This window comes from Bos indicus, chromosome 16 (genome assembly GCF_029378745.1).
Source record: "Bos indicus isolate NIAB-ARS_2022 breed Sahiwal x Tharparkar chromosome 16, NIAB-ARS_B.indTharparkar_mat_pri_1.0, whole genome shotgun sequence".
In the NCBI taxonomy this organism is placed as follows: domain Eukaryota; kingdom Metazoa; phylum Chordata; class Mammalia; order Artiodactyla; family Bovidae; genus Bos; species Bos indicus.
In genome coordinates this window covers 39,659,767-39,674,017 of record NC_091775.1, presented here as the reverse complement: position 1 = coordinate 39,674,017, position 14,251 = coordinate 39,659,767, and the positions used below count along the sequence as shown (strand labels likewise).

Sequence of the window (14,251 nt, the reverse complement as noted above, 5' to 3'; positions counted from 1 at the left end):
TCAGCTGTGTCCAACTCTTTGTGACCCTAAGGACTGTAGCCCACCAGGCTCCTCTCTCTATGGGATTCTCCAGGTAAGAATACTGTGGGGGTTTCCATGACCTCCACTAGGGTATCTTCCCCACCTGAGGATAGAATCAGCATCTCCTTCATCTCCTGCATTACAGGCAGATTCTTTACTAGCTGAGCCACCATGGAAGCTCCTTCTAAATGGAGTGTGAATCCTCAAACATTCCACCACTGTCCTCTTCTTCCATGTTTTCTCTTACACATACCCCATGTACCAATAAGCTATTTTTATTTTCCAACAAGCACAGTACTTTTTCTTTACAATATCCTCCCTGGTATTTCCCACTCAATCTCATTTGCCTGTTGAAATCTTCTAGAGTCCATCACACACTATCTCCTCCATGAAGCCTTCCTTGGCTTCCCTCAAGTGGATGTTATCCTGACTTCATTTAAATGCCCATAGTACTGCTCCCGACTTGCAAGATCCTGCCCTTTTCTATCAGTCTCGTAAAGAGACTGGGCATCACCACAGGGCAGGATGACTGTTTCTCATTTTTGTGTCCCTCACAGTGCTTTGTGCATAGGTGTTTGATCTGTCCAATTACATAGCCAGTTGGGCACAGATGGATCTAGAACACATTTCTTTTGATTCTTCATCAATGGTTTTTCTTTTTTTTTTTTTTTTTAGTGTGTTAATAATTGGGTATATGTGATTGACATAAGGGGCATTTTTCTCTGGTATCCCAAGGTCTCTGGGCTTACATTTTGCTATGACTGAGATTACTTTAACCAAACAACTCTACTAATTGTCTCTCTATTCTGGAAATTTATTCTGCAAGCCAGCTCTCAACTCTGATGGATTAATGCTAACGCATCAGATTAATTAGTGGTAATCTGAGGTGTTGTGTTAAGAAGGATTCTGAGGTTAATTAGGTGAAGGGAATAGTGTTTGACTGGGTTTCCTTGATGTCTAGAGATAAAGAATGTCCTGCAATGAGGGATACATGGGAGACACGAGTTTGATCCCCGTGTTGGGAAGATCTTCTAGAGGAGGAAATAGCAACCCACTCCAGTATTGCCTGGAAAATCCCATGAACAGAGGAGCTTGGCAGGCTATAGTCTAAAGAGTCACAAATGTCTGAGTATGAGTCCCTGAGTCCTAATAGTGTTTGATTAGCAGTGTCTTCAATGGCCATGAGAGGCCATTATGGCATACATGTCAGGTTCTGCTTGTCTTTTGGAATGTATGTGGTTTGAATCATAGGAACAGAAGTTCTCTTTCCCCTAGGCCCCTTGGGGAGGTCTCTGTGCATCGATGGTCACATTTGGTGGTTGGACACATTTCAAGATATGCAGTTTTTCTTTATGTGAGCCAAGCTGGTTTATGCTGGGACTAAACTAGCATCATGGAAAAGAAATGCAAAAAAGCGAAATGGCTGTCTGAGGAGGATCCACGCACCTATGGACACCTTATCTTTGACAAAGAAGGCAAGAATATACAATGGATTAAAGACAATCTCTTTAACAAGTGGTGCTTGGAAAACTGGTAAACCACTTGTAAAAGAATGAAACTAGAACACTTTCTAACACCATACACAAAAATAAACTCAAAATGGATTAAAGATCTCAACGTAAGACCAGAAACTATAAAACTTTTAGAGGAGAACATAGGCAAAACACTTTCTGACATACATCACAGCAGGATCCTCTATGACCCACCTCCCAGAATATTGGAAATAAAAGCAAAAATAAACAAATGGGACCTAATTAAACTTAAAAGCTTCTGCACAACAAAGGAAACTATTAGCAAGGTGAAAAGGCAGCCTTCAGAATGGGAGAAAATAATAGCAAATGAAGCAACTGACAAACAACTCATCTCAAAAATATATAAGCAGCCCCTGCAGCTCAATTCCAGAAAAATAAATGACCCAGTCAAAAAATGGGCCAAAGAACTAAATAGACATTTCTCCAAAGAAGACATACAGATGGCTAACAAACACAGGAAAAGATGCTCAACATCACTCATTATCAGAGAAATGCAAACCAAAACCACAATGAGGTACCATTTCACGCCAGTCAGAATGACTGCGATCCAAAAGTCTACAAGCAATAAATTCTGAAGAGGGTGTGGAGGAAAGGGAACCCTCTTACACCGTTGGTGGGAATGCAAACTAGTACAGCCACTCTGGAGAACAGTGTGGAGATTTTTTAAAAAACTGGAAATAGAACTGCCATATGACCCAGCAATCCCACTGCTGGGCATACACACCGAGGAAACCAGAATTGAAAGAGACACGTGTACCCCAATGTTCATCACAGCACTGTTTATAATAGCCAGTTTATAATAGCAACCTAGATGTCCATCAGCAGATGAATGGATAAGAAAGCTGTGGTACATATACACAATGGAGTATTACTCAGCCATTAAAAAGAATACATTTGAATCAGTTCTAATGAGGTGGATGAAACTGGAGCCTATTATACAGATGAAGTAAGCCAGAAAGAAAAACACCAATACAGTATACTAACTCATATATATGGAATTTAGAAAGATGGTAACGATAACTCTGTAAGCAAGATAGAAAAAGAGACACAGATGTATAGAACAGTCTTTTGGACTCTGTGGGAGAGGGAGAGGGTGGGATGATTTAGGAGAATGGCATCAAAACATGTATAATATCATATATGAAACGAATCGCCAGTCCAGGTTCGGTGCATGATACAGAATGCTTGGGGCTGGTGCACTGGGACAACCCAGAGGGATGGTAAAGGGAGGGAGGAGGAGGGGGTTCAGGATGGGGAACATGGGTATACCTGTGGCAGATTCATGTTGATGTATGGCAAAACCAATAAAATATTGTAAAGTAATTAACCTCCAATTAAAATAAATAAATTTATATTAAAAAAAACAAATAGCTGTGAAAAGAAGAGAAGGGAAAAGCAAAGGAGAAAAGGAAAGATATAAGCATCTGAATGCAAAGTTCCAAAGAATAGCAAGGAGAGAGAAGAAAGCTTTCCTCAGCGATCAATGCAAAGAAATAGAGGAAAGCAACAGAATGGGAAAGACTAGAGATCTCTTCAAGAAAATTAGAGATACCAAGGGAACATTTCATGCAAAGATGGGCTCGATAAAGGACAAAAATGGTATGGACCTAACAGAAGCAGAAGATAGTAAGAAGAGGTGGCAAGAATACACAGAAGAACTGTACAAAAAAAAGATCTTCACGACCCAGATAATCACGATGGTGTGATCACTCACCTAGAGCCAGACATCCTGGAATGTGAAGTCAAATGGGCCTTAGAAAGCATCACTACGTACAAAGCTAGTGGAGGTGATGGAATTCCAGTTGAGCTATTCCAAATCCTGAAAGATGATGCTGTGAAAGTGCTGCCCTCAATAAGCCAGCAAATTTGGAAAACTCAGCAGTGGCCACAGGACTGGAAAAGGTCCGTTTTCATTCCAATCCCAAAGAAAGGCAATGCCAAAGAATGCTCAAACTACTGCACAATTGCACTCATCTCACATGCTAGTAAAGTAATGCTCAAAATTCTCCAAGCCAGGCTTCAGCAATACATGAAGCGTGAACTTCCTGATGTTCAAGCTGATTTTAGAAAAGGCAGAGGAACCAGAGATCAAATTGCCAACGTCCGCTGGATCATGGAAAAAGCAAGAGAGTTCCAGAAAAACATCTATTTCTGCTTTACTGACTATGCCAAAGCCTTTGACTGTGTGGATCACAATAAACTGTGGAAAATTCTTCAAGAGATGGGAATACCAGACCACCTGACCTGCCTCTTGAGAAACCTGTATGCAGGTCAGGAAGCAACAGTTAGAACTGGACGTGCAACCACAGACTGGTTCCAAATAGGAAAAGGAGTACGACAAGGCTGTATATTATCACCCTGCTTATTTAACTTCTATGAAGAGTAATCATGAGAAACGCTGGGCTGGAAGGACAAGCTGGAATCAAGATTGCTGGGAGAAATATCAATAACTTCAGATATGCAGATGACACCACCCTTATGGCAGAAAGTGAAGAGGAACTCAAAAGCCTCTTGATGAAAGTGAAAGAGGAGAGTGAAAAAGTTGGCTTAAAGCTCAACATTCAGAAAACTTAGATCATGGCATCCGGTCCCATCACCTCATGGGAAATAGATGGGGAAACAGTGGAAACAGTGTCAGACTTTATTTTTTGGGGCTCCAAAATCACGGCAGATGGTGACTGCAGCCATGAAATTAAAAGACGCTTACTCCTTGGAAGGAAAGTTATGACCAACCTAGATAGCATATTCAAAAGCAGAGACATTACTTTGCCAACAAAGGTCCGTCTAGTCAAGGCTATATGGTTTTTCCAGTGGTCATGTATGGATGTGAGAGCTGGACTGTGAAGAAATCTGAGTGCCAAAGAATTGATGCTTTTGAACTGTGGTGTTGGAGAAGACTCTTGAGAGTCCCTTGGACTGCAAGAAGATCTAACCAGTCCATCCTAAAGGAGATCAGTCCTGGGTATTCATTGAAAGGACTGATGCTGAAGCTGAAACTCCAGTCCTTTGGCCACCTCATGTGAAGAGTTGACTCATTGGAAAAGACCCTGATGCTGGGAGGGATTGGGGGCAGGAGGAGAAGGGGACAACAGAGGATGAGATGGCTGAATGGCATCACTGACTCGATGAATTTGGGTAGACTTCGGGAGTTGGTGATGGACAGGGAGGTCTGGCTTGCTGTGATTCATGGGGTCACAAAGTGTCGGACATGACTGAGTGACTGAACTGATATGAAATTAGCACCTTTGGCCTCTCTGGAGCTTTGCTCACTGAATTAGTAAATGAGTGCTTTATTCCTGTTCCAAGTTCTACCCTTCAATAATAAGAGAATGCTAGGTCTTTCTCTTAATCTCTTAGGGCCTCTGAGGCCAGGATATCTGAGACCTTGCTCCTTTTCATTCTTTTGACATCTTTCTCCTTAGCACATTTAAAGCTCATAGGAAATATTCTTGTTCTCCTGAAAAGAAGGAAAAACAATAAGTTTGAGGAAATCTGATGCAAAAATCTCTCTGGCTGAGCTGTGGAGTTCAGAGTTTCAGTGACCTCCAGTAGGGCCCCTGTGATTCTCCTGGGTCCCAGGGCAGTCAAGGGTGGGCTTTATAGTTGCCTCTCCTCCCTCCTCCCCTCTCCAATCCATACTGTAGTCCTGAGAATATTACTTTTATTTTCCTCCAGCATCAAAAAAGTCTCCAAATTCACATCCTTTACTTGTGATTGTTCTTGGCATGGGTTGGAACTGCCAGGACCACAAGACCTTGAGTACAGAACTCCCCCTACACTGAGTCTTATGCTGCTTTACTTAAGATAGAGCAGGGCTGGAAAAAGAAGTTGGTATAAGCAGCTCAGTCTTGCAGGCAGAGGCAGAAATTCCTGCACTGTATTCATACCGTTGCCCCCACACTGCAGTTTCTTGCTTCAGACCCCCAGAGTTCTGGTCTTATCCTCCCTTGTCCTGAGCTTTCCCAGCTTGTCTCAGCCACTTCATCCTCTTCTACCCTTCATGGGCATCTTTCTTCCTCTTGGCTTTGGGTGTAGTTTATAAGGCAGCTGATGCACTTCCCACCCAAATTCAGGTGGTGCCCTTCTGCTTTTTAAAAAAAAAAAAAATTTTCAATGGCCCTTTCTGTCTCCCTGTTCAGCGGATGTTTCTAGCTCCTCCTCATGGGTGCCAGCCCTTGTGGAAGAAATTCAATCTCTTTTTGCACCAGTCAACCCTTTTCCAACAGACACACAACAAAGTCACGGAAACTCTACTTACGGTGAATCTCCACAGCCCCCCAAGGTCATCACTCCTCTCGAAGCAGGTGGGCTTTAGCCCTTCCTCCAGACAGCACTTGATGGAAGCCAGGCCAGTGGCCCCAGCGCCCACAATCGCAACTCGTTTGGCCATGTTGTCCTGTGTGGGGACAATGAAGCGGAACCATTTATTCATAAGTGAAAGCCTCACCCCATCCTTGGCTGCTCTAGCGAACCAGGAAAAAGAATTGGAGAGATTAAGGGATTTGCTCCTTTTGAATCCTCTGTAGCTGGTTTCTGGTGTCGTGCATGTGAGGAGGGCAATGTTCGGGTCACTGGTTTAACCCTGTGCTTCGTATGTTCCCACCCCCTCACTCAGAACTGGTGCTAAATAACAGTACATTTGTCAAGACTGTAGCTTTTGGCAGAATGGTTGAAATCGGATCCTTCAGTACACGGAATTTTGCGTTCTGCACTGTGCTGCTGCCTCCAGCCTTCCTCCACAAACCCTTGAGTAAAATAATAGAGCAGCAGCCCAGGAAAGGATCGCCTTGGCAAACTCAGGTTTTTATAAACACGTGAAATCGAATCTCAGATTGGTGTGATGTGATACGAGGTCACCCAGAAGCTGGTGGAGTGGGGTTGAGATGCAGAGCCAAGACACTGGCCGCCACAGGCGCTGTTACAACACTGCCCTGGGCTGGTCCCTGTCCCTGGCAAACTGCCAGTGTTCCAGCTGTGCTGTCATCCTTCTCCTACCTGCTGCCAGTGGATGGTCATCAGTGGGAAAGAGAAGGTGTGGGATGGAAAGGTAGGCATGGAGAATTCTCTTCCTGTCTCCACAGGGTCCTGACTCACCTCTAGGAAACCATCGTGTCACCACTGGCACTGATGGAGGGGTATCTGACCTTGGCCATGGGTTAACATGAACTTGTAAGAATGATGAGAGGCAATATAATGTATTGGTTAAGCCAGTGTTCTCCAACTTTTATGGCACCAGGGAATGATTTCATGGAAGACAGTTTTTCCAGGGATTAGGGTGCAGGTGTGGATGGTTCAGGTGGTAATGAAAGCAATGGGGGAGCGATGGCCAGGGCCAGAGGAAGTGTCGCTACCTGTGCTGGCCCACCCACCCTCCGCTCACCTCCTGCTGTGTGGCCGGGTTCTTAACAGGCCACAGGGGGTTGGGAACCCCCAGGTAAGCAACCAGACTCTGGACCACATTGTCTGTGACTTTGGCAAATCATTCTACTCCTCTGTGTATCATATAAAGTGAAGAAAATAGTAGTGTTTTCCTTGCAGGGTTTTGTTAGAATCAAGTGAGTCAATTACACATGACAGTTGGCTTAGAAGTGCTCCTGGGACATAGAAAATGCTCAATAAATAGAAGCTATTTTAAGTATAAAAACATTTCCCTAAATCAGCTTCCTCTTTGCCTTTCCCATCACTGAGCCTCTGTTCTTTAAATTCCTATAGCATTTTGGTCAACACGCACAAGCTTAACTCTTTATCATGTGATTTTAGCTGTTGTTCCCCCCAATTTTTTTGTGATCTTTTTCTCTCCCCAAGTTAGTAAATTTTTAAACCAGATGGATCAAAGAGTAGATGCAAAATTACCTCAAAGATACTATCTTCCTGAACATTTGCCATGAGACAAGGAAGTCTCACAGAGGAGCTTGTTGCACAAAACTGAATATACATCTTTTGTTTTTCAGGATTGAGACACAGAGTAGTAGTACAAGTACAGAGACGTCATCTGATTCGTACTCTGCTGTGACCCCAGGGTCTAGGGCTGCACTTGGAACATAACGTAATTGATGCTTCAGCTCAGTTCAGTTCAGTCACTCAGTTGTGTCCAACTCTTTGCAACCCCAAATATCGCAGCACGCCAGGCCTCCCTGTCCAACACCAATTCCCGGAGTTCACTCAAACTCATGTCCATTGAGTCAGCGATGCCATCCAGCGATCTCATCCTCTGTCGTCCCCTTCTCCTCCTGCCCCCAATCCCTTCCAGCATCAGGATCTTTTCCAATGAGTCAACTCTTCGCATGAGGTGGCCAAAGGACTGGAGTTTTAGCTTTAGCATCAATCCTTCCAATGAACACCCAGGACTGATTTCCTTTAGGATGGACTGGTTAGATCTTCTTGCAGTCCAAGGGACTCTCAAGAGTCTTCTCCAACACCACAGTTCAAAAGCATCAATTCTTTGGCACGCAGCTTTCTTCACAGTCCAACTCTCACATCCATACATGACCACTGGAAAAACCATAGCCTTGACTAGATGGACCTTTGTTGGCAAAGTAATGTCTCTGCTTTTCAATATGCTGTCTAGGTTGGTCATAACTTTCCTTCCAAGGAGTAAGTGTCTTTTAATTACATGGCTGCAATCACCATCTGCAGTGATTTTGGAGCCCCCCAAAATAAAGTCTGCCACTGTTTCCACTGTTTCCCCATCTATTTCCGATGAGGTGATGGGACCAGATGCCATGGTCTTCGTTTTCTGAATGTTGAGCTTTAAGCCAACTTTTTCACTCTCCTCTTTCACTTTCATCAAGAGGCTTTTGAGTTCCTCTTCACTTTCTGCCACAAGGGTGGTGTCATCTGTATATCTGAGGTTGTTGATATTTCTCCCGGCAATCTTGATTCCAGCTTGTGCTTCTTCCAGCCCAACATTTCTCATGATGTACTCTGCATATAAGTTAAATAAGCAGGGTGACAATATACAGCCTTGTCGTACTCCTTTTCCTATTTGGAACCAGTCTGTTGTTCCATGTCCAGTTCTAACTGTTGCTTCCTGACCTGCATACAGGTTTCTCAAGAGGCAGGTCAGGTGGTCTGGTATTCCCATCTCTTTCAGAGTTTTCCACAGTTTATTGGATCCACACAGTCAAAGGCTTTGACATAGTCAATAAAGCGGAAATAGATGTTTTTCTGGAACTCTCTTGCTTTTTCCATGATCCAGCAGATGTTGGCAATTTGATCTCTGGTTCCTCTGCCTTTTCTAAAAAGAGTTTGAACATCTGGAAGTTCACGGTTCACGTATTGCTAAAGCCTGGCTTGGAGAATTTTGAGCATTACTAGTGTGTGAGATGAGTGCAATTGATGCTTAGTACCCCCAAATATTTCTGTTTATATATATATATATGTTTTTAAAATTTTTATTTTTTTGGCTACTCTGTATGCATGTGGGGTCGTAGTTCTCCAACCAGGGATTGAATCCTTGCCCCCATGCAGTGGAAGTGCAGTCTTAACCATTGGACTGCCAAGGAAGTCTCCACAAATATTTCTTGAATGAAATGAAAAGGCCCATTTGTTTAGGTATCGTGTGAAAGTGTTATAGAGCCAATTTGCTTCAGCTGGATTTGATTTACTGGGGAAAGTTAGTAGATTCCCTTTGGGGGAAGTCATGCTCTAGTTGCTTATGGAATTGCCTTGAGCTCACTTTATAAAAGAGAGTATCTGTACTGACTCTTATTCCAAGGGCCTGACACAGTACTTTAAATATTTGCCTTTAAACATTTGAAGAATCATCATCGACAGATTAGAATTACGGCCAATTATGGATTTGAAGATGTTATAGGGAGGCAAATTTTAGGTCAATATAAGCACTTTTCAGCATTTCAAGCTGATATTTATTTTGTTCAGACAGAGTCTGTAGGATGGTTTTTGGGGGAGATTTCATAAGTAGGAAATTAGTAGGTAATGTGGAGGGTGAAATCTAATGCCCTATAGGGTCTTATCAAGCCAGATTCATTACCCTTCTCATTAATTACCCTTCAAATACTCAATGAGGGGCTTCTATGCTGCTAAGCCCTAGGCAAGGTATTCAGGGGTACCAATAAGGCATGATGCCTTCTTTAGCTGTCATTCAGTGGGAAAGTAAGATTTGAGAATAAGTACCACATTCTGTGTCAAGTGCTAACACAGAGATGTTTCGCGTGTGCTTTGCAGTAAGCACATGATGAAAGAGGTGCTAACACAGAGATGTTTCGCGTGTGCTTTGCAGTAAGCACATGATGAAAGAGGTGCTAATACTGACTTTGGGGAGGTAGGAAAGCAACACAGAAGCATACTGTTTGCTCCCGGCTTTGAATGATGAAAAGAACTCCAGTGGGCAGAGGAGTGGAGGAAGTGCCCTCCAGAGAGAGGTAGCAGTGAGAGTAAGGGCCAGAGATCGGCCATAGAGGCATCATGACCATTTGACTCTACAGAGGCTTGACTCTAAGGAGGGCTATTCTTTTGACTCCTGTAAGAAATAGCATGTTCCCCACATGAGAGGACTACATTACTGTGTTGATTTACTGGATTGTATGTGTTTAGTCTTCTTTCTGCATAAGCCTATATGTTTCTTCACAGAAGGCCATTTTCTGTGACTAGTCTCTTATTTTCTCATAGCATCTAGCTGCATGCTTGGCCTGGACAGTAGTTGCATAAATATTTGGCAATGGGTTGATTTCCTGACAGGTACAATGAATTAATTCATCACCTTATATCTTTTTAATTAAAAAAATAATTGAGTAAATATCTTCTGGGAGCTAATATCCTGGGTCAGACAGTCTGTCCTCAAAATGACTTTCTATCAAATGTACAATCCATAGAAAGTCCCTCCCCAGGTCATAACTGCTACTCAGTGTGAGCCAGATGCAGCCAGCCTTTTTGTAGAAGTAAACATCACTCTGGATTTTTTATGGGAAAGTAGGGTACTTGGGTCTTGCCTGGAGAATCCCAGGGACGGGCGAGCCTGGTGGGCTGCCATATATGGGGTCACACAGAGTCAGACACGACTGGAGTGACTTACCAGCAGCAGCAGCAGGGTACTTGGGAGTCAGACCTGAGCTGGAAGTTTAGTGTTGGCTAATTGCCAGCAGTATGATGTTATACAAGTAATTTGTTTCTGTGTCTCAGTTTCCTTCTAAAATGAAGCTAGTTGCGACTGACATATATATATACACTTGGTTGGCGTGTTGCTGTGTGCATGGCGGTTTTTTTCTGACTCTTTGTGACCCCATGGACTGTAGCCTTCCAGGCTCCTCTGTCCCGGGCAAGAACATATATACACTGCTGCTGCTGCTAAGTCACTTCAGTCTTGTCTGACTCTGTGCGACCCCATAGATGGCAGCCCACCAGGCTTCCCCGTCCCTGGGATTCTCCAGGCAAGAACACTGGAGTGGGTTGCCATTTCCTTCTCCAATGCATGAAAGTGAAAAGTGAAAGGGAAGTCGCTCAGTCGTGTCCGACTCATAGCGACCCCATGGACTGCAGCCTACCAGACTCATCCGTCAATAGGATTTTTCCAGGCAAGAGTACTGGAGTGGGTTGCCATTGCCTTCTCAAAATACATAACTAGCAAAAACTGGCTGTATAGCACAGGGAACTCAGTTTGGCGCTTTGTGGTGACCTAGATGGATGGGATGTTCGGGAGAGCAGGGAGGGAGGCCCTAGAGGGAAGTGATATATGTATACATATAGCTGATTCATTTCACTGTACAGCAGAGACTAACACAGCATTGTAAAGCAATTATATTCCGATAAAAATAAATAAAAAATATAGCTAGAAGTTGAACCTGTTGTAAGAATGAATCAACAGATGTGTAAAACACTTTAGCACAGTACTTGGGACATTCTTATCTCAGAATAGAAGTTGCTATGTTATTTTTACATATTCAGGAGCATTTTCTTGAATCTGATATTTTTGTAGATATCTGCCTTGACAATTTTGAGTTTATTTATTTGGAATAGAAGAGTATTGGGGCAACTAGAAATATATAGCTAAAGATTGTGTTCTAGCAAGTAAAGGAAATGAGTAGGGAAATAAAAGAAGTGATGATGAGAGAAAGGGAAAGAGAGAAAAAGATAAAAGGAGAAAAAACAGGTTTCAAATCACCCTTCAGGACTTTTCTTTCTATTTCTTTACGTTTTCATTTCAGATCTACTTGGTGTGTGTCCATAGTCTCACATGAATTGTTCTCATGTTTGGAAAAGTGAACATGAGAATACATGAGCACATATGCACTCAAGGTGACTACTGCATTCACATGCTAATGAAAATTAATGCTTCCAACCGTTTCTTCAAGTATTGATACTTCTATGAAACCAAAGTGATTAAAAAAATTAGTAAGTGCTTTTTAGAAAAAGTATTGTCTGCCTTTATTATTTCTTTTAACTAAAAATCATTTCTAGTCAGTGACTGCTGTAGGTTAGACAAAGTGATTGATAACAGGGTAGGAAATTTTATTAAGGTGAAAAATACTCTAATGCCACTGATTAGTGTTATTTCACATGCTAATGCAAAATGAATATTAAAAATACTATTGCTTCTAATGTGAATACACAATAAAAATTTGGCCATTCCTTTGCCGGAGGTTTTAAAAGCAGCGTATCATCACCATCATCATTATTTCAATGAAGAAATCCTCATCAAAGCTGACTAAATATGAAAGAAGTAATAAAAATAAAAAGTATGACCAAATTGAAGTGTCCACTGGATGAAAGTGAGTTTATAAAAAACATCAAGCAAAATAACTTAAGCAACACAAAATTGCTAAATGAGTTGAGAAATTACTGTCGGTTACATCAAAGTCACCAATTTTTAACCAACTGGGTTACAAACAAACACTGGTGTTTTCCTAAGCATTTTACATCACTGCCTCTACTTCAAAAGAAGTAAGATGCGAAAATATAATGTACCATAGTCAGACTGAGTGCCTCCGTTGGTTTATTAGGATGATATAGGGGTTAGAACATGAGGCTAGGGCTGTCATTCCCAGAATTGTGTGCAGAGGTACCGAGTTATTTTAAAAATTTGAGGAAAGCATAGTAATACTCCATGTCTGTTGAATACCAAAGTATTAGCTGGAGGTAGTCCACAATTTTTATATCATATAGGGATGTGTTCTATTCCATAATGTAACATCTCTGCAAAGCTAGGTTTCTGACTGTTGCAATGTTAAAAAGTGAACAGTTGAGGTAGAACAGGAAATGAATATTTGATCTGATTCCGAGTTGAGCAGTGCTGTGTGCACCTCATTATTAAGTAATTGCGATTATTCAAGTATAAAATAAAAATAACATTTTCCTTTAAGTTTGTGTATTATTATTTCAAACAACTACAAGGTTGATTGAAAAAGAACAAAAATATAAATACAGAGAACAGAATAAAAATACAAATACAAAGAAAAGAAATACATAAGTTGTTTGGATGTGACTATTTAATAAGAGGAACTATAGCTTGGGGGCCCTGTGACAAAATTACTTGCACACTAAAGAGCCCCTTAAACCTAGGAAGTCTGGGAATCTTTGGGTTATAGTCTTCCCTTCTGAATATATTTTAATTGATCAGGAGACCTTGTCTACTGGTGTCAAGAAATGCAAACTATCCTATACCTGCTGCTGCTACTGCTGCTAAGTTGCTTCAGTCGCGTCCGACTCTGTGCGACCCCGTAGACCGCAGCCCACCAGGCTCCCCCATCCCTGGGATTCTCCAGGCAAGAACACTGGAGTGGGTTGCCATTTCCTTCTCCAATGCATGAAAGTGAAAAGTGAAAGTGAAGTCGCTCAGTCGTGTCCGACTCTTTGCGACTCCATGGACTGCAGCCCACCAGGCTCCTCCATCCATGGGATTTTCCAGGCAAGAGTACTGGAGTAGGGTGCCATTGCCTTCTCCGATCCTATACCTAGTCCAGCAGTTAACCAGTGTTAAAAGGTTTCTGGTGTGACTCATCTATGTATTTCAAAGGAAACCATCTTCACTGGTGCTGACAGGCTTCTTGTTTAGTTGCTAAGTCATGACTCTTTTGTGACCCCGTGGACTGTAGCCTGCCAGGCTCCTCTGTCCATGGGATTTCCCAGGCAAGAATACTGGAGAGGGTTGCTATTGCCTTCTCCAGGGGATCTTTCCCAACCCAGGGATCAAACTCTCATCTCCTGCACTGGCAGGCAGATTCTTTGCCTCTGAGCCTCCAGGGAAGCCAGACAGGCTTGTAACCATTCCTTTATTTGTACATTACCCACCCGCCCCTTCCCCTTTCTCTCTTTCTGTCTCTCTGTCCTGTGTTGTGTCTCTTGTCCTCTCTCTCACACATGGACATATACACACATTTCTTATCAGGTGGTTGTATTTCGGAAGAGGCTGGAGGAGGGGGAAACAGCTGCTGGAGGTTAGAAATCCCCCCTGCTCTGGGATTTCTAACCTCCAGCAGCTGTTACCCCCTCCTCCAGCTTCTTCCAAAACACAATCACTTGATAAGAAAAGTTCCGCCAGGTTCTAAATTCACCATACCAGTTACAAGGCCACAGATATTCCCTTGGCTGGAGGGGAAACTGCTGCTGCTGCTGCTAAGTCACTTCAGTCGTGTTCGACTCTGTGCGACCCCGTAGATGGCAGCCCACCAGGCTCTGCCGTCCCTGGGATTTTCCAGGCAAGAACACTGGAGTGGGTTGCCATTTCCTTCTCCAGTGCATGA

The 14,251-nt window shown here is 42.7% G+C and overlaps 1 protein-coding gene across 6 annotated transcripts in view; it reads right to left on the bottom strand.

The window, feature by feature from the left end:
* Positions 1-14,251, bottom strand: part of FMO1 (flavin containing dimethylaniline monoxygenase 1) — a 47,427-nt gene that overhangs the window by 24,095 nt on the left and 9,081 nt on the right. For all 6 annotated transcript variants that reach the window (XM_070768145.1, XM_070768146.1, XM_070768147.1 and 3 more), the window contains one exon: positions 5,812-5,949. In XM_070768145.1, the coding sequence (XP_070624246.1) occupies positions 5,812-5,943 (132 nt within the window). In that variant the 5' untranslated portion in view covers positions 5,944-5,949. The remainder of the gene's footprint in view (positions 1-5,811; positions 5,950-14,251) is intronic.